The 20,367-nt window shown below is 39.0% G+C and overlaps 1 protein-coding gene and 1 long non-coding RNA gene across 3 annotated transcripts in view; one reads left to right on the top strand and one right to left on the bottom strand.

Moving 5' to 3' along the window:
- Positions 1-318: 318 nt before the first annotated feature.
- pde1cb (phosphodiesterase 1C, calmodulin-dependent b) overlaps positions 319-20,367 on the bottom strand; it is a 69,151-nt gene continuing 49,102 nt past the window's right edge. The window contains exons 8-17 of one of the 2 annotated variants that reach the window (XM_088429117.1): positions 18,684-18,784; positions 16,521-16,649; positions 14,344-14,445; positions 12,512-12,632; positions 11,441-11,522; positions 10,966-11,086; positions 7,747-7,922; positions 5,988-6,191; positions 5,003-5,065; positions 319-3,933 (exon numbers count right to left, since the gene is read on the bottom strand). In XM_088429117.1, the coding sequence (XP_088285243.1) occupies positions 3,914-3,933; positions 5,003-5,065; positions 5,988-6,191; positions 7,747-7,922; positions 10,966-11,086; positions 11,441-11,522; positions 12,512-12,632; positions 14,344-14,445; positions 16,521-16,649; positions 18,684-18,784 (1,119 nt within the window). In that variant the 3' untranslated portion in view covers positions 319-3,913. Of the gene's footprint in view, positions 5,066-5,987; positions 6,192-7,746; positions 7,923-10,965; positions 11,087-11,440; positions 11,523-12,511; positions 12,633-14,343; positions 14,446-16,520; positions 16,650-18,683; positions 18,785-20,367 lie in introns of both variants that reach the window. The other variant, XM_088429116.1, reaches the window with a different exon arrangement.
- Positions 8,572-13,876, top strand: LOC148415073 (uncharacterized). Its single transcript, XR_015867426.1, has 3 exons — positions 8,572-9,641; positions 10,900-11,058; positions 12,436-13,876. It is a non-coding gene; the product is annotated as an uncharacterized LOC148415073 (long non-coding RNA).

Genomic DNA, 20,367 nt, shown 5'->3' on the forward strand with positions numbered 1-20,367 from the left:
GGACGTATTTTGACGTTTTTTTTCTTCAAATATTTAAATATTGATTTAATACTTAAGTATCTGGAAATGAATGTCCTTAATGTGCTTACGTATCAATTTAATACATAACTATATGAAATGTAATGTCCATACTCATAAAAAAAATGTGAAAATATGTTCCTGGCATTGAGTGAATCAAATTGGAAAACCAGTCATAAATTGTAAAATCGGATCAAAATCTGATGAAAAGACATTTCCAGTGAGGGCAGTAGCAGTGGACTCATCACAGGTCCATCTGAGAGAGGCAATTGTTACAAATGAAGACATGCTGACAGGATCTGAGCCCTTTGAGTCCACTTTATTGATACAGCTGTGCAGTCACATAGCATGGTGGCACACACACGCGGCCGCAATGAAACAGTGACACACACAACTGCATGCACACATTCACACTCACTCACTCTCATTGAGAGATTTGGTGGACTGGTTAGCTTCCAGTAATTTTCTTGGCATCCAATAATCAAACAATCCTGCTATATGTAGTTTTCTTTTTTATGATTAGACTGCATATGATTATCAGTCCACATTTCTTGCTCCACCATTTGTGTTCAACCATTCATCGCTTCTAAAGCTAGATTTATTGATGCTAGCCATTAGCCTCTCAATGACATTCCCAATATATGTTAGCATTAAGCTAAGCAGACCTTTCCTCAGGCAATGTCTTTTTTGTTTAGTTTGACAGTTCCCTAATATAATGCAGTGCTCATCTCTCAAATTTGTGCTTGCAAGTCAAAGCAAAGAACCGTCCAAATCAAACCAATAAATCGGGGCAGTCTAATTTCAAGGCAACTTTGTCTGCTGGATTTTGTGTTGCATTGACAAACATTAAAAAAAAGAAAATACAGTCTATGGTCAACAGTCTAGAGAAGAAAACAAAACGTCCCTACAAAGTGTATAAACTAAGGGTTGTAAATACTGAAATTTCAAGCAGTCCACCACATCTCTATAAACACACGCGCGCTCACAGTCATTCCTGCGCAGTCTTAATCAGAGCAGGTCACAGTGAGGAGTTCAGAAATACGCAAAGTATTTCCGGCATTGTTCCTTTTTTTTTTTTTTTTTTTTTTAAACCTCGTCTTTTTTTACATCCACCTGACCTCGAGATGTTTGAGATCAGTCGTCCAGACTGGAGTGGAAGTGGGGGAGGCAAATGAAGACAAATCGTTACAAAACACCACATGGAGAAGACGCCAGGCTACGATGTCGACGACGCCTGCTAAATATGCTATACAGCAAGAGCATGTAAAAGCACAAACTGGCTACTTGACCATGTCACAAGCGAGTGTTCTAAACACATGGAAGAAATGATAGAAACACACTTACACAAGTTATTTCCCCCCCCCCAAATAAAATAAATAAATGAAAAATAAACACTTTACAGCATGAGGAAGTTTACAAAGAGGTCAGAGGAATGTGAAAAAAAGAAAATATGTAAAAGAGTGTGGAAAAAATGAGGGGAAAACTGACGTACAGTACACACTTTTTAAGAAATGGACAATGCAAACCAACTATACAGTAGAATTGAACAAAATGAGTTAAAAAAAAAAAAGACAAAAAAGAGACCCCCCCCCCACAAGACATTCAAAACATCCACTATTACTTAAGTGGACCTAGGACATTGATGTTTAAAAAAAAAAGTAAAAATGTGTTATTATTAAAGGAAGTAAAATGTTTTTCAATGAACAAAAACCCCCCCATAAAATTACAACAAAGCAACCCACTGTACTCAGACTAACTGTGTGGTATTAAAAAAACAACAAAGTATGAAACGAAAGATTTAAACAGAAAAAATAGACAACATAAAAATAAAAACCCAATTCAAAAGCTGTTCTTAAAGTGGGGTCCGCGGACCCACGGGGGTCATGGCCTGACTGCAGGGGGTCCATGAAATAATTTGGGTTATTAATAAAAAAAAAATAAATAAATAAAAACAATATAGATATATAGATATATATATATATATATATATATATATATATATATATATATATATATATATATATATATATATATATATGTGTATGTATTTTTTTGTGTTAATTTCATGTGAATGTTATTCAATTGTGAAAGCATTTATGACTCTTCAATAATGCAATCAATTTAATATATTTTTTAAATAGTAATAGTTTTGAAATTTGTCAAATACGTTTTGTGTCTACAATTGCTTGCTGATGAGGCAACGAAGCCAGCAAAGTAAAGCGGCATTCTTAAAAAGGGCACTTATGTTTGGCCGTTATTTTTTGTTTTGTTTTGTTTTCTTTCCACTAATAGGTAAATAATAAAAGTGGAGGCAGAGGCGCCATGGCTCAGTGGTAGAGTGGTCGTCTCCCAGCTGAGAGGCTCCGGGTTCAATCCCCCGACCGTCAAGACCACGTTGAAGTGTCCTTGAGCAAGACTCTGAATCCCCAGTTGCTCCTGATGCTGCGACAGCAGTAGGTAAATGACTAGTTAATGTAAAGCGATTTGAGTACCCAAGGTGGAAAAGCGCAGATATGCAGAAGTTTGTTAGCAACAAAAAATATTAAGCAACCTAAAATGTACTGGTCACACATGTGTAAGTGATTAAAAAAAAAAAAAAAAAAAAGAGGAAAAACTGAGCTGCGGTATCTAAAATTTTAGGGACAAAATGCTCTGATAGTTCTAAATATACTGAGCAATGAGTAAAGACAATTAACAATCTGAAAAATGGGAAAAAAATAATAGAATTGTAAAACTAAAAACAACAATAACAAATATAAAGTGGCATGGTCTTTTTAAACATGAAAAAAATGAATGTGGGGAAAAAAAACCTTTTTTTTTTTTTAAATAACAGCAATTTAAAAGAAGGAAAATACATTTTGAAAAACAAAAACAGGGTCACGGAGTCATAAAAAGTACAAGAAATTAAAAGCACAGGCCAAAGAGAAAAGGCAAAGAGAAAGAGCTGTTACGGCACACAAGAGCACATCAAACTTTGTCAACAGGTTGCAGGACCAATGACGGGTGCATTTACATGAACAGTAAGAGGCACACAGGTCAGTAGAGAAAAGTAACATTTCACAGAAAGTGGCGTTGCCCTATTATAAAAACAAAGTCAAACGGAAAAAGGGCTCAAAGAAAATCCACAAGGTTCTTACTCCTACAAAAGTTTGAGTTAAATTCTCCCTTTTTATATCTAGTTGTCAAAAAGAAGCACATCACATGCCAACATCTTGGCACTATGGATTCATACCAAAATAATATTGCACAAGTGCACAGTTATCTTAATAAGGGAATGCAAATACTGCCCATTTGTCTCGCTCTTAACTGCAAGTATACATCTACAGTAACAGCTAAAGCAAAGGTTTGTTATTTTACATATGCACATTCAGCAATTTTGCATCTTGCCATTTGCGGAGCGGCGGGTGGGCTGGCGGTGGGGTGGGGGGGGGGGGGACAGTTAAAAGACATTTTGCAATGGCCCCAAAACACAAGAGAAGGCATCGAGAAGAACCAAAACGCTAATAAGCGCGTGATATGTTGTTTTAAATAAAAACACACACATTTTATGTGACAGTATCTTACGCGGGATTGTGTTAGCAAAGGGCTATTTACGTAAAAAACAAACAACAAACAAAAAAATAACAGCGCACACACACACAAAGAATATGAACATTTTCCTCTTTGCAGTTTAAATATACATTTCACAGAGCCTGAAACTATAGAGAACAACACAATAAAAGCTAAGAGCCTAAAAGGAGACGAAACAAGTGTGGCGGAATTTAAAAATAAAAAGTAAAAAATGAGACGCTTAAGGAAAGCGGTGTCAGTTTGTTGGTTTCTTGTGTTTCTGCAGGTGGCGGCAAAGTCCAACAGATAAGTACCCCCCCAACTTCGGCGCTTCACGTCCCCGTTGTCATTCCATAGCCACCTCGGCTGCGTCAAAGATAAAAGGGAAATTATGACGCAGAATATTATTTATTTATGCGTTATGGCGCTTAACAAATGTTAAAAGATAGAAATTTACAGGAACCTACACATTCAACACAATTTGTTTCTTATTTCCTATCATCCATCCAATAATATGCTTTGAAGAACAGGGATCGCTTTCCAAATTCGGCACGCCATAGATCTGGGGTGTCAAACTCATTTTTGTCACGGACCATTTTTTAACTACAATTTTTCTAATTGGGCCGACATGATGAGGAAACCAAGTCCATTTTAAATAGTCTCATAGTATTATTGCAGTACACAACAAATTGATAACGTTGTAGTTTTGAAATCAGAATTTGTTGAGGTTACTGTGACAAATAAACAAAAACAAATTGCAAAATCTCAACTTTATTATTTGTTATACACGACAAGTTGAAATTTCGGAACTCAAGTTTAGCAAGGGTCATGGAAATTTACATGATTTGCTTTGGCGGGCCAAATAAAATGATGTTACGGGCCGGACGTGGGCCCCGGGCCTTGAGTTTGACACCTATGCCATACAGCTTTGGCCTCATGCATGTACATATATGCATACATACATGTATGCAAAATTTTGTCCACTTGATCATCACTCTGTCATATGTGACGGAATGTGTGCGACTTTAACCCTTTCTCCAAAAAAACCCAAATTAAAATTCCGGCATATATTACTGGTTTATTAGTCTAGGATACTTGGAAAACTAGTTAAAAAAAATTCCCACTTCTATAGATTAGGTTACAGGCCCTGAGATTTTTTTTTTGGTCCCATCGGTATTTTATCATTTTTTAACGCTAGTTTCCTTCTGATGGACGTTTGCATCTTGTGTTAGCTTTAGGCTAATGGAGTCTCAAAGTTATTTGCGTTTGGTTTGGTCAAACAGACAATGTGTAACTATTTAATTCGACAGTAAGGATTATGCGGGATGAAGGCGGGGAAGAGGATCTTTTGCAACTTCTGAGAAGAGAAGAATTTCAGCGCAACACCAAAGTACAGCACAATAAGGATGTGTGAAGGTTGTTGATGTGCACTCACCATCAATCGCCGTGTTTTTGGTCTCTTCACTTCCCGGAGAGTCCGCGCCTTCAGACAACTCTCCTAAACCATCAAAGAGCTATTGTTACTAAATACATTATTTGGATTACGGCTGTCAAAACTAATTGAATACTTGACTACGAATCCGTGATAATTGACAACCAATTTATCAATTGAGTATGTTTTAAGCCATTGTTTAATGGAAAATTACCCAGTCTTCTGATTTCAGCCTCACAAGAGTAATTATTCACTGATTTTTGTAATCTTTCGTGAAACCATACTATTTATCATTTATGTTTAATTAGAATCAGACATTTGCATACATCGGCTTTTACTTCGGAAAACAATGACCGAGCCATTAAGTGAATTTGTTTCAAAAGGGTCGTTGGTGTGACGTCAATCCCTTCAGTGTGATATTGTTTAATTGTTGTTTGGGCCTTTTTGATGAATAAGCTATGCCAAAGAAAGAACAATCATTAGTAAATAAACAGTAATAGAGAGAAATAGGATTTATTTCTCATAACACTTTCATACAAAATAACATCCTATCCACTTGTTTGTAAAGTAATAATAGATGGAATAATCAATTGTAAAACTATTCACCTGTTACAGTCCTAATTTGGATTAAGACCCAATATGAAATGGTGACAAAGTCCTGATTTTGGAGTTATGAGCATTTTGTATCGGGAATTTTGTTCTAATGTTAGCAATGCATCGTAAATGCTAGCAATTTTCAACACTTTAGATTGGCCAAGGGGCAGCACGCTGGCAGACTGGTTACCACGGCTGTCTCGCAGTTTAAAGGTAAAGATTCGAAACCGTATGGAGCATGCAGTAAAAAAAAAAAGGGCCATTGACAAACATGGCAGTTGCTGACCCTGTTGCACTTAACGTTGATCACAATCATACACACACACACACACAAAAAACAACCTCGGCTACAGCGGGCCACCTGCTGCTTCATCGAATCTAAAGACAAGCATACCGTTTTGCAGCGAGGGACTCTTATGCGCGGCGCCCCCAGGTGGCGGCGGATCATCGATGTCATGCTTTGACTCCGCCTTCTGGTCTCCCGCTTCCTGTTGGTCGTCTTTGGGCTCGGTCGAATCGGGCTGGTCCTCCTGAGGCTCCATGGCGTCTTCCTGCTGAGCTTGCTCCTCCGCCTCCCTTTTGGCTCGTTCCTCTGCCTCTGAGGTTACACGTGGGGCACGACGCAGCCATTTAGTTCAGCACCTCACATTTGCATTCAATCATTAAAAATTTAGCTTGTATATGGAGTAAGATGGCTGTCAAAAAGACGTTTGCGTGTTTAATCATTGGTGTGGGTCCAACTTTAGATTATGTTGAGTTTCAATTCTTTTCGTAAGACTACAACTTTAAATTGTGACAGGTTTACAAATTAAAAACTTGCGAGTGCAAGGTATTTTGAATACAACACTCGACTATGACCACGCGAGACACCTCTTCACGTCTTTGCATGATTCTCTCCTTTGGATTAGTGGATCTCATCCTTTGCATTCGTGGATCTGGATATGCAAATTAGGATGACGCCACACCAAGCTACTAGGCAAAGTCAGTCAATCTGCTATCACGCATGTAGGGCTGCACAATGAATCGAATTTTAATCACGACCTCAATATTGACTGCCAGAATTGACTAAGCTGATCCTTGGCAATATTTTCATTTAAAAAGCTGGCTGTCTTACTTGTCAAATCAAGCACTTTGTTATCCTACTACCAGGGGGCAATGTTTCCCACATGTTTTCATCACAAAAGCCTCAGCTTTTCTCACTCAAATATATTATATACTAGTGTGAAATGGCGTTGAGTTGTCACCGGATTCCTAATAAAAACAGTGCTAGCTATCAAATGAAACCCATAATTGGGATAAATTCAATTTGAAATGATTGAAAATAATATTTTCACTGCTAATTGATTAAAATTAATATAAGCATTTTTATTTGTAGTTAATTAATCTTTAGGTCGTAATAGGATTCATTTGAGCGTTTGTGTGTGCAATTCAAAGGAAAAGGTTTTTTCTTAGCAACTGCAGTGCTTGTTTCTGCCAGCAGAGGCCACTAGCCGTTACAGAAACTTCCCTTCTGTAAATGGCTCTAAATGGCCACAAATAGCCCACAAAAGCGTCATTTGAGCACTACTAAAAATGCGCATACATTATCCTTAAGATTGAAGCCTGATGAAAGCTCCTTTCTGGAGCTCAGTTCGCGTTCAATTCGGCCACTTTTTTCTGCCTTATACACGTGTGACGCAAATGACTCGTAGACTGACTGACTTTGCTGGGTAGCTTAGCGTGACGTGATCTTAATTTGCATAATTTGCTAAATATTTTTCTACTTTTATAAGCAAAACTCTACATTTAAACTGGCATATTATTTACAGTATGTGCGGTTTTAGCTTCCTATGCTAAATCACATTGTTAATGTCCAAAGTGTGAATAATGTTTTTCAATAGCTTACAGTAATAGATACAAGCATGGAATTGTTTATGATGACAAGTTAGACTTATGTTACTATATGTGTAATGGGAGTCATAATGGTGTTAGCTGTACGAGGTATTTTTCAACTAAAAAGTTTGAGAACGACGCAAATGATCGCTTGCTTGTTGAAAAACTCGTAAGACCAGGAAGTCCGATCTTAAGGCAGAAGACATTGCCTACTGATTATTAAGTATTAGCATAGCAATTTTTAATTCTTTTTTTTTTTTTAAATGAATGAAGTGGTGCACCTTTGGTGGCCTGGGCTTTCCAGCGCTCCCTGTTCTGGTAGACCTCCTCATTCCACAGTGCCTTGAAGTTCTTCATGTCCACAGCCAGTAGGGGACTATGGCCTGACGAGCAGCTGTCGGAGGCCATGCTCTTCACGCTGTGCCTCTTGGCCTCCTCCGAGCTAATACTGTTCAGGCTGCGTGCAAATACAGGGAATGAAGCTCAGATCATTATTTTTTCCAGTCCTAGTGCTATTCATATTTTGCAATGTTTAACGTTGGGCTGAGGTAAATGGTCATACAAGTGTTTTTGACATTTGGGTGGACATGGGCATTTTCCTACAGTGCACACTGTTGGTTTTAATTGAAACCCCTGTTTACAAATGGAAAAATGTGAAAATAAACTGTCTATTTAAAAAAAAAAAAAAATTGGTACAGTACCGCAATAATTTAAAAGGTCGGTGCCAACAGTAATACTACATAATAGGTGAATGATGTGCGGGTGAATTTTTGTCCACTTGAGGTCAGCACCCTCACAATCTACAGTATGGCATCTGTAGCTATCTATGACCATGCTTGTGACTAGGGCTGCACAATTATGGCCAAAATAATAATCACGATTGTTTTGCCCAAAATTGAAATCTCGATTATTCATCATTTGGTCAAACATTTATTACCCTTTATTAAGCAAGCAGTAAACCATACAAGCAAAGTTTGAATGCTTGATACTTACAAATAATAATACACTAAAATAAATAAATAAAGTTAAAAATAATTTAAAGAATTTTAACCAAGACATGGCAAAAACTTGGCACAATGGGCAACACAGCTAACTTTCTTGCTAAGTGCAAACCAATGAAAAATATGAAGCCTACTTAGAAACAAGCACATTCTTTATTTTTAGGCAGCTTTTAATCAATTAGCAGTCAAAATGTCATTTTTGGTCATTTCATTGGCAATGTATTCCAATTTTGGGTCTCAATTGACACCGAGCACTGTGTATATTAGGAATCAGGTGAGAAACAACACCATTTCACGCTGGTAAATAATATATTCGAGTGAGTAAAGCAGAGGCTTTGGTCATGCAGACATGTGGGAAACATTGCATCCTGGTGGTAGAATGACAAAGTGCTTGATTTGACATGTATAGCCGGCTTTATAAATGTTAATATTGCAGAGGATCAGCTTAATTAATCGTGGCAGCCAATATCGTGATCGTGAATAAAATTCGATTAATTGTACAGCCCTACTTGTGACTTAAAAATTTGGAGCTGAGTCTAGTGAAGGGAGTGAGTTAAAAAAATAAAAGGTGGCAAGACTAAAGTTATTTATGAGAAGTGGTAGTAGGATATTTCAACTTAGCTTGTTAACTGGCTTCTTTAATTGTGAATTGATCCCGAGTTTTCCCCATTCGTTATAGGCACTCTTTACTCCTAAGGCCTCAGCAGTAACAGTCCATGTGGAAAAATGATCGCAGCAAATAATAATCTATAAGCCCCGTGCTGCTTCACCAAGTAAATTTGTGTTTGTGTGTGTTAAGTTCTGTACAGTGTCCAACTTGGATAATTTCCTATTAACTTGTGAGATTAAATCAGTTTAGCCAGATCCCCCCCAACATCAATAGAATAGATTAGAAAATGTGGCCTCCAATCTTGTGACAACTCTGTGATGGGATTAGAGAAGACAGGACGTCACTGAAGTCAGCGGCAGTCATCCTTTAGGGAAAGGGAACATGTGAAGACGCGCGAGGCAAAGCAATCCATCCGGCATGTGTTGAGATGATTCACTTTGGACTCGACGTGTCCGTCTGAGCGATGAGAGGCGAGCGATAACGGCCAGACGGTTACAGATAACTGAAGGCGGCAATAAGCGCGGTGATGGAAGATGAAGATGTGTGACTCGCTTCAGCCCGTCAGGTGAGCAAAAATCGGCACGGCTGTGTGATATTTATGCTCGGTTAGCTCCAATGAAACCCCCCACTGTACCTCCTGCCTGCTGAGTGATGCTAATGGCGGCCGCTGAGCGCACTGATAAGCAGGCTGATATTGATGTGCAGGCTGAAGGGAGCCTTAATACGCACTTCACACAGATAAACTTTTTCATTTGCACTCTCTGGATAGTTAGTCGTTGGATACATTTATCTTTTAAAACGGTGGCTCTGGACTCCTCTGGATGCAGTTCTTGACACTAATTATATTTAACCCGGCTAAATGCAGGATTTGGATAAAAGCTATGCTGTTGTCGGCATATTCATTAAAATCTACTATTTTGCAGATAAATGCAGGCCTTTGTTGAAGCTGACAACATAGTCATTTGCATTGCTTATTAAATCAAATTCAACACATAAGAGTGGAAGCTTTGACTAAAATTCCTTTAAAAAAGTCTAATCTAATAAGGGTTCAGGTTACATCCAGGTGGCAGCCCACAGTTATTTCAGTCCCTCAGAAATCTCATGCTTGCGCTGAATAAAGCTAATGCTATATGCTGTCTCTCTTCTATAAAGTCATACCTCAAATCTATTCTCCAACCGAAATAAATTCAGTTATTCTGGATAAAACTATGCAGCAATTAACAGTTATTTTAATTAAACTAAAATACATGTCCATCCCCGATACCGTAAATGCAGGTTTCGAATGAAGCTAAGAGGCCATCCACAGTCATGAACTTTATTGCGGGGTCTGGATTGAGCCACCCACATAGTGTTGGCATCTGGCCGAAGCCTTGTACCTCCAAAATAGTCTATTTTCAGTTGACCCCAAAAATGGCATGTTTGTTCAATCATGAGCATTGAATTATTAAGGAGATCAAGCCATTTTCCACACTTTAGATCAGTCAATAATCGGTAAAGACAACAGATGAATGTGTGTAGGGACCAATACAACGGATTCATAAAAAAAAAAAAAAAAAAGTACCCAATTGTCACTTTATGAGGTTCCAGCCTGAGTCCAGTGATAGTCATTGCAATCACGCAAAATTCCAATCCACCCCTGATGGATTCCGGATCTGGATAAAAGCTATGCGATCCTTAAAAATGTCCCAACATCAAATCTAACCCAGATAAATATAGGCTTCTTGACGAAGCTATGCAGTTGTTGGCCTTATAGAAAGGTACAAACAATTCCACACAACAGAAATGGACTACGCATGATGCAATTTGTACATATTTTTTGTTAGACTAGATTAGCTGCTATTGCATGATGGCCCCCGAATATGGTGTCCCTCTTTTGGCACAAAGCCCACCTGGAGCGCCGGAAGCCAGCAAGACCCGAGTGCGATGCCTCATCGATGAGCGGCGTGACGATGCGCTCCATCATGTCGCTCAGTACGGTGAAGGTGGGTACCACAATGAAGTCAATGAAACCTGCGCAAGCACACGTCAGTACATCCGCAAGTTAGTGGTGAGCAAGTCTTCCATATGCGCCTCACAATTTCAGTATAATCTGCTATGCATTGTATAAAATGTAGTTTTCTATATTACGGTATGTCATTACAATGAAATCACTTGTTATTGTTTCCCTCGTCAATAGGGAATTTATTAGGCGGTGCATTCATTTGTTAAGTGGATGACCGACCTGGGGATTAATTTGCGGTTTGGCTTAAATACACCAGAGGCCACTTTCAGATTCTTTTTCCCCATCCTTGCTTGGACAACAAAAGCCATGCATCGTTGCTAGGTGAACTTTCCATATGTTACGTAGGTGCTATTCTGACTCACCGATCTGGGACTGCGCCACCATTGTTGACTTTCGGTCACAGAGCGGTGAGAAGGAAAGGCCGAGTTCCGCCTCTTTGTCCCCCTGGGAAACACAAGAGTCAAAACCGCGCTCTCCAAAGCACCGCTCAATGGACTCGATGACCTGCTTGGCCCGTCGACTGCCTTTGGGAAACCAACATGTTCCGTTTTCTTTTTTTGAAAACACAAGATATAGAGGTGGGGGTAGGCAGGGATCGCAGAAGCTGTTTATTGACAAAGCATGTCCCTCAAGGCAAAAGAACCTTGCCGAAAGTGACCGCAACCACAAAAGAAGCTGTATTGACATCATGAGCATTTGATAATAGAAGGAAGTGCATGACTGGTGTCTGTTTAAGTTTCCTGGAATGAAGGCACACTGTTCTTTTGACCTCGAGAGCTATTGCCTTTTTTCTTATCCTTACTGACAGAGCCAATAATGGTGGCCCTCCAAAAAGCACTTCTTGCATAACAGCTAACACAAACTTGCATGCATAACGGTAATGACATGAAAAGGTTCGGCAGAAACCATGTGCGTCCTACAATTTCCATGTGTTGCCCTTCAAACTACAAGTACTCATCAAACGCATAATTAAATCATAATAATGGTAAAGACATGCAATAGTTTACAAAATCATTATAATGGTAAAGTCTTGCATTTGTTCACACTCTCACACAAAGAAATAAAGCTTATTTAGCTGCCAGCTACTGTGTGAATGAAAAATTAGGTTATTGCAAAAAAATATTGAGGCACCCTCCAGTGGTATTAACCTTAAAGGCATCCTGAGAGACAAAAAACTATCTGTAAAAGATCCAAATAAAAAGGAACTTTTTCAAAACTAAGATGTTTTGCATCTTAATGGAATAGGTTTCATGGGACAGGTACAAAAATGTCATTGACATTTCATAACCTCATAACGCTTCAGCTCAGTGTCAAAAGACTAATTGTGGCACGTTTGCTTTTTCTTTGTCTTTTTTAGTGCTCCACTTACTCCGCGTGAATGAGAACTGCACCTACGCTGTGAAAAAAGGTGTAGCTGTTCCATGAATGGTCACCTGTCTGAAGAACTCCTCCAGCAGAGAGGTGGTCCAACGGTGGTGGAGGTCCCAACTTTTGGCTGGGTGGCTGATATCGGCAGTGTGCAGCAACAAGGACAGAGCTTTGGGCTTATCAATGCTACGGACAAAAATAAATGGAGAGACACATTAATATACCAGTGTGCCAATATGCAGGTGGATTAGGTAAAAAAGAAAATAAAAATCTAAAGGAAGTAAACGCAGCAGATACATTGAGAGACGAGACAACCAATTAGGGATATGATAGATAATGACCCTTAAGAGATGAAAATGGAACACCTTGTGCCGGAACAGGACCAAGAAACAATATTAAAGTGCGTTCTGTAATTTAAATGCCAAATTTGTTGTAGGTCATTTAACACACTTTTTAGTTGCACACCACCTTCAGCTTTTTATTTTTATTTTTTTTAAAGACACCAAAGTATTGCTTTGACCTGCTATTTTGAAGACATGTCTTCGATGTGGCATGGCACAAAAAAGAAAAAAACGTCTTAAATGCAAATTTATTTCCCATTCAATGTGACTGCCCGCTTAAGACTAATTGTTTGTTTCACTAAAATACGCTGTGAAGATCATTTCACATTATCGAGCATTACTGGTGCCCGATAGCGTTTAAACCCTGTCACGCATGATAAACGGATTCACATTGACACAAAAATGGAAAGGAGGTATATAAAAACACACAGGGAAGGTTAAACACGGGGGTGAGACGGGGGCTCTCGTTTCCCCTCCTCATCCCATTTGCGTCAAGAGCGCATCAGCCGGCCTCGAATTACATTACAGTCCATTCAGCATTACGCGGCGCAATCGCTCTCGTACATTTATGTGTGTGTGTGTGTGTGTGTGTGATGAAAGGATCACCTCCAGTCAGCAGTCTTGGAGCTTTTGTGTGGTTCTCTATCACACGTACACCCAAGCTGATCTCAAGCTGCCTCCTATCTACTATCGCTGCTTTCAGAGCGCTTTCGGAAATGACACCTTGAAGGTCAATAGGTTCACCCCATGCCTCCACAGCCCTTGAACTTTTCTTATCATCACACCTGCTACACATGCAGGGATGTCTCAGCGGCTCAAACGATGACTTGACTCCAGCTAAGAGATAAACGTTCTCATAAAGTGCAAATAAATGTCTTGCGCAATTGACACGCCGCAGAGTATGAACAACCTTGTTTATAAAGATACAAGCTCCAAAATCAAGCAGTTAAGTTCTCAAACACTAATGGCATGCTTACTGAATATGCTCAAAAGGAGGCTGTTGGCTGTGAATTAAAGTGATGTAACAACAAGTGGTCCTGGCTGTACATTTGTCCTGAAAAATTAAGTAAAATGAGTCGTTCAAGACAATGCTTTGATGAAGACCATTTTTTAAAACAAGAAATGGATAAAAGAGGGAAGGGGGGAAAATCATACATTTTTAAGCTATAATGAATGCTTTGAAATGGCAGTCAAAACCAGAAAGACAAAGAAGAAAAAGAAAAAGAACTTATCGAATGGAGTGGACAATATCCAAACTGGCAATGGCTCAGCCAATGATCAGCTCTCGGATGGTTAAAGAAAATCTAAACTTGCCAGTGAGTACTGTAAGAATCAGATGACATCTACAATAGCTAAAGGCAATCCATCAGCGAGAAGCCCCTGCTCAGTCTCATTGTTTAAAAAAACAAACAAACAAAAAAAGGGACATGTGTTACAATTCGCCAAAGAACACACTAACTGCCCTGAAAAAAAAATGGAAAGGTATGCGCTACAGCCAAGCGCAAACTTGGGAGTATTACAAGAATCTGACCTAAATTGGTAGAAAGTCAACTGACCCCTCAGGCTGTTGCAGGGAGTTCTTCATAGCCTTCACTTGCTGGAAGTGGCAGGACATGTCAGTTGCCAGCACCATCTCCACCACCAGCGCACGCAGTTCTCTACGAAAAAATGACAAAACAAAATTAAGTGTCACACACCTGAGTGGGGGGCAGGGAATTAAAAGCTTGCTGTAGAGAAAAGGCAGCCAGCACAGACTTTGAGAGCTATTTATAAATGTCTTTCTTTGACAAGTCCGGGCTCATACTATGAAAATTGAATTGCTGCTGTCTTCTTTAATATATTATCACAGTTTCACTGTGTGCAGAACTGCTGGACCTTGAAAGCACTTGTCATTTACGACAGAACAGAACGTGAGTGCACGATGAATGTGTAATGTGTACATGGAGGTCACGAGCCTGAACTATTGTATCGCTGCTTCGTATTATTTTTGGTGCGGCAGTAACTTGTGTGTGTAATGACTATTGTGACCAGTTTTGCCTCATTTCAAATCAATTACTCCTCAGTGAACCTAAGTCAAATGTCTTTAATCAGCTTCAGCCACCTGATAAAAACAACAACAATTTTTGTCACATTCTGGTGATAAATTAGATATCACTATAATGTATAGTAAGTAGTACACTGTAGTATATATAGTATAAACTATAATGTATGTATTGGGAAAAAAAAATAGTTTCCGGCTTTTTGATTCCTAACTAATCAGCAGAACATATGTAGGTTCATTTCTACCCAAAATCTCGCCAAACAAAAGAAACCAAGCTTTGTGTGAAACACAGAAAGCAGAGAACAGACGTTGATGTTATATTTTCTTTTTTTTTTTTCCTTTGTGACACCTCATTTGATCTCGGAATTGTACCAATATATATATGTCCATATTCGCAATCAGTATTTACATTGGCCAAGGAATGATCTGACTAATTCAAATGGTTTACTCAATGCACTTTTGCAGATAACTCCAAGTGAAAAATCGAAATCGCAGATAACGAGCAAATATAGTGCTTTATCGCTGTCATATGTTTACAAAACCAAATTTACTTATCTCATTCAAACATATCGGAAAGGAGTGCACAGGAGTTCAGGCAGTGTATCAGCACATTGAAAGGTGAACCATTTTAGTTTAAAACATAAATTAACTTCCAGGATCCCATATATCACACTTGACAGCCAGCCAATGAGCTCACTCCGATGACCACACGCTATGGACACGTTCCAACTCAAATGGGAAAATTGTGATTATGCATTTGTTTTCAAATTCTTGCAAAGTCATCTCAAACTATAAAATATATACAAGACTAAGAAAGGGTACTTTGAAAGCTAAATAATTTATTCACACATAAACAACAAAAAAAAATGCATTGTTAGCAACTTTGAATCCCCGCATAGGTCAAATTGAACATCAGGGAATTTTATATTATTTTATTTGATAGTGTATGTGGTCCGCTCTTCACTTCATGAATCCAATGTATACCACACCTAGCTAGACACATTCTGCTTGAGTGTGAAATTATTTGACTTCCATTTTTTCTTGCCCTTTCAACGACAAGTCCAGAGCTACCCGCTAATATGCTTTATGTTCAACGTAAAGGCTCTGCTGATCTCAAATCTATGCAACATTGCCATCTACAAGGATTTGTTAGTCAATACAGCATTTTCAAACACACAACTGAAAGAACTCTTGGGCCAGATCTCACAAAGAGAAGAACAAGGCATGCGCACCAACAGCAACTGCTCCACACCGTCCTTCCCCACCACAAAATGCACTACAGCACAACAGCAACCAGAGGCGGTGCCAAAAAACAAAGACTAAGCCAAACAAGGCACAAATCTGTAATTGTTAAAAGATAAACTAAATCAGCTCCAAAACACCCAAATTATTTCACGGACCCCCAGCAGTCATGCCATTTACCCCTGAGGGTCCACGCACCCCACTTTGAGAACCACTGCTTTAGTCTTTCTATGAGAGTCTGGAGGTATTTTTTGGAGTACTTTGCGAGCGTCTGAAACTTGCTCATAATACAATGCCAAAAAAAGTAATTAATTATTGAGCAACGGTTCGTCACTAGGAAAAAAGATTTAAGTTGTGACACGTAAGTCAAGCGGGAAAAAGCTTGAAGTTGTGACACGTAAGCCAAGCGAGCACTACATTTTATTTCAGCTGCCTCTCCTATGCTCTGACCTCCAGTCATCCTTGGAGAGGTTGTACAAGATGTTCATCTCATCGTCGTCCTGCAGCAGGCGGTAGGCCGCGCTCACATGGTGGCTCTCCAACACCGAGCGGTCGTTGTACAGGATGGCCGTGTCGGACCTGGGAGGAGGCCAAGCAAATAGTCCATTAAAGTGTTTATGACCGTCGGTGACCGACTAATGTTGCCGCGTCTCATTTTAATCAGCATAATTAGAGAGATGGCTTTGATGATATTTGCAACTCATTTCAAAATTTTTCCATTTTGGCTGCTAGGGAATTTCATCACCTAAGGAATTAGATCAGTCTAATGTTCATATCAATGGGGTTAAATTGTGTGAAAACATAATAGAATTTAATTCAAGCCTCACTACTTTTCTGCCTAAATAGAAATTACTTCACAATTTGACATTGCGGTTTCCCCCACTTTCAGGCTTTTATCTTGCGTTCATTGGTTCATTTCTACTGTGCAAGTCAGTGATCATTGTGCTTCTTTTCAGGAAGTTACTGGAATGCAGAGTTGTGTCATTAAGTGATTGCTAATCTGTTCTCCACGATGTTTGATTTGTGTTGCTTGGTTGATTAATTTCTTTAGTTGCTTAATGAATGATTAACTGTTGGGCGGTACAACTGCATCAATGGTAGGACCTGTTTAGATGCTGGTCTTTTAGCACAGTGGTTCAACCATTTTTCCATAATGCACCCCGTTAAATATTTTTATTTAACAAAGTAACCCCTAATCAGCAGAAAGTATCTTTTGATTTGTAGCGATATCGCTATATGCCAAAAAATTATGTCACTAATGACGCAGGCATAGTCACGTTCTTACAAAAGGGTGGTCAATGTTTCTGGTTTGCCCTATCGTCTATACGCGCCAAGGTATTTATTCATCTATTTTTTTAAACCAAAGGTCTCAAAAACACCGGACAAAGTGGAGATTTGCCAAATTCTCTGCGTTTGCAGGTAGCAATCATAAACGTCGTCACTCTACTCTATTTCGAATGCCGGACATGTTAAGAGAAGGAGGTTCTTTCTGATTGGGCAGAATTTGGTGACAACTGCCACCTAGTGGTTTGACATGCTCGTAGGTGAATAAAACTACACTATGCGGATTTGTGTAACAGCCTTTTTTTTCCAATTAAAAAAGCCATAGAGACATTTCTTTTTGACATACGAAAGAGGGACAAGTGCTTAAACCTAACAAAAAATGCTTAAAACATTTTGCAAAGCAGTCACCACCATGCAATAAATAGCCTCGTAACAATTTGTTTTTAATTTGAAAAGAAAATTGCACTGTTCCTATTATAGAATTTAAACACATTATATTGGATATGTTGATACCCGCAGAAACCCTTGTTAAAATTCCCCGTACCCAATGAGTGTGCTTTCACATACCCCACTTGACAACCAGTGATTTTGCATACGCAGCGTGCTAGTACAGCATGACTGCACATCTGGACAAGTGTGGCCTATTTCCTCTGTATTTTTTTATTTGTAGAGAGCAAGACCAATTGGCAGGATGAACACTTCTTGCTCGAGCACATATTGCATGTTCCATCACCTCATGGTACACAGCATCTGTCTAGCTCGACGGGGTCATATTTTGTCACTTCATTTCTATCGGAGTTTGTGGTTATCAACAATAACTGCCATGAGAAATGAATGCATCATTTCCGTGCCATTGCTTCAGGACACTGCGTGGCTGTTGACTGACTTTGTGGGTTACTTTGAGATGATGTACATTTCTGTGCTGTGAAACAGTGCTTATCGTTAATATCGTTTCTGACAATTAATGTCATGCTCATACTTTGAACTCATCCTCATGATACAGTAACTTTTCAGTCTTTTGACTCAACGATTCTGCTTATTTCCAATCCTGCGAGGTGGGGGTTTTCATCAATCACCAGTTGGATGAACATTTCCATCAAAGAAAAAATACGAAATTGAGCATTAATGTTAAAGAAGCAAGGACGCCCTTTCCCTACCCCTTTACACAGTGAAAGTCTTTATTTTATGGACTGCGGGTGCTTATTTGGTCTCTTGTCCTTCCTCTGATATTACTGCTGCACCAGCACCCGTGTGTGTAAAGGCCTTGGTAAATGAGGGCATCGATCTCCGAGCCAAGAGCTGAGCGCTTTTGATTTTATGATCCATTACCTTGTCTGAATGTGGAAGTTGTTTGTAGTTCCCGTGTGCTCGTAGTCGTGCACAGCCGCTGCGAAGATCATGGCAAAAATCTCCAGCTCAGTTAACCAGTGCTGGGATGGGAGGGGGTGGGGTGGGTGGGTTTGGGTAGGTGGTGATACAATGAAAAGGGCAGCCATAAGGAATGCAAGGAAGAGGGAATAAATGACAGGAATTAAGCGATGAGAAATGGGACGGCATTCAATGGAAAAGCAAGGAAGGTTGCATTATGGAGATGTGTGGGAGGATATACATTAGCGTTTGTGATGAATGGAAACAAATGAGTGTTGGGGAAGACAGAAGGAAAGGTCAGAAGAGCAAAAAAGAAATGTTTACAGATGACAAAAGCAATACTAAAAGTCATTTTTATATTTTGTTGACAGACTGGGCCCTTAGCTCTTTCAGTGCCACGGACGAATTCTTGTCAGCTACGTGGGGGGACAAAGCTGATGGAGTAGATTCTGAGAAAGTGCATGAGTGAGAGCCAAATAGCCAGGGCATTGTTTTGTGGCAGAATTTCAAAGATTCAACGTCTTTGGATGGCAAATTTAGAGAAGCTGAGCTGGATTCGTCAGATGAGTGGATTCCGATCCACTGATATCAGTAGAACACCATCCCGTAACCTTGTGGAAACCTCTGAGGTAAGCGTTAACTTGCTAGCTAACGTGTAACATAATGCTTCTGTAAATCGATCAGAAAACAAACAAATTGCTCTCAAGTGGCCTGTGATGTAGGTGAAACAAGATGGATTTGCAAATTTTGCAATATCAGTTAGCATCCAGCATAACGTGTCACAAACTGTCACACAAAAAACAAGTATCGGGTTTAAAAACCACACATGCATGCACACATTCATTGTAAATAGTAAATTTTGTTGTTTACATACATATGCTAACAGTTATTTTGCCATTTGCATTGTTTTTGTTCATATTTTAAGGACTGTTGATAAGTTTCAGATGCCACCAAACCAAAGAATATTAATGTCAAAGTCACTGTTAAAAAACAACAACAATGAGAAAACCTACTTCTTTTCACAAGAAGCAAATTTTCTCCTTATTTGTCCAAAATCACATGGTGTCACGCATATTATCTATTTCCAAACATTGATTACTAATGAGTGGATTAATGTAGAATCATACTCCAAGTAAAGAATGGAATTAAATCTTTTACATGGTATTACCCATGTTTGCATAGACCTAGCATGCAATATTCAACCTGCCTTGAAAGATGAGTGAAATTGCTCGAAATTGGCTGGCACTCTCGGGGTTGATTTTTTTTGATAATGCTTAATACTGAAAGAGTTAAAAAGGGAACCAAACTTACAGTATTTAGCCATTTTCACTGGTAACATAATTCATAGTTTTTATTGTTTATACTTAATTTGATAAATGACATTTCATGTACAATTTATATATATAGCATTTTCCTCTTGCTGACCACATTTACTCAAGCTCAGGTAATTGCCCATCACGGCTCAGTTTAAGATGAATTTTTTACTTCTGAAAATGGTTAACTAAGTCTAGTTTACTTTGGACTTCTTTAAAGGGACTTTGTGTGTGATATTTAGACCGTTTTTTATTACAAAGGAATAAATTAAATAATTGTAAATTTCTAAAACTTGCAAATGGGTGTGTTTGTAACGACCAACAGTATGTTT

Source organism: Hippichthys cyanospilos, chromosome 12, assembly GCF_059441005.1.
Source record: "Hippichthys cyanospilos isolate Australia breed blue-spotted pipefish chromosome 12, RoL_Hcya_1.0, whole genome shotgun sequence".
Lineage (NCBI taxonomy): Eukaryota > Metazoa > Chordata > Actinopteri > Syngnathiformes > Syngnathidae > Hippichthys > Hippichthys cyanospilos.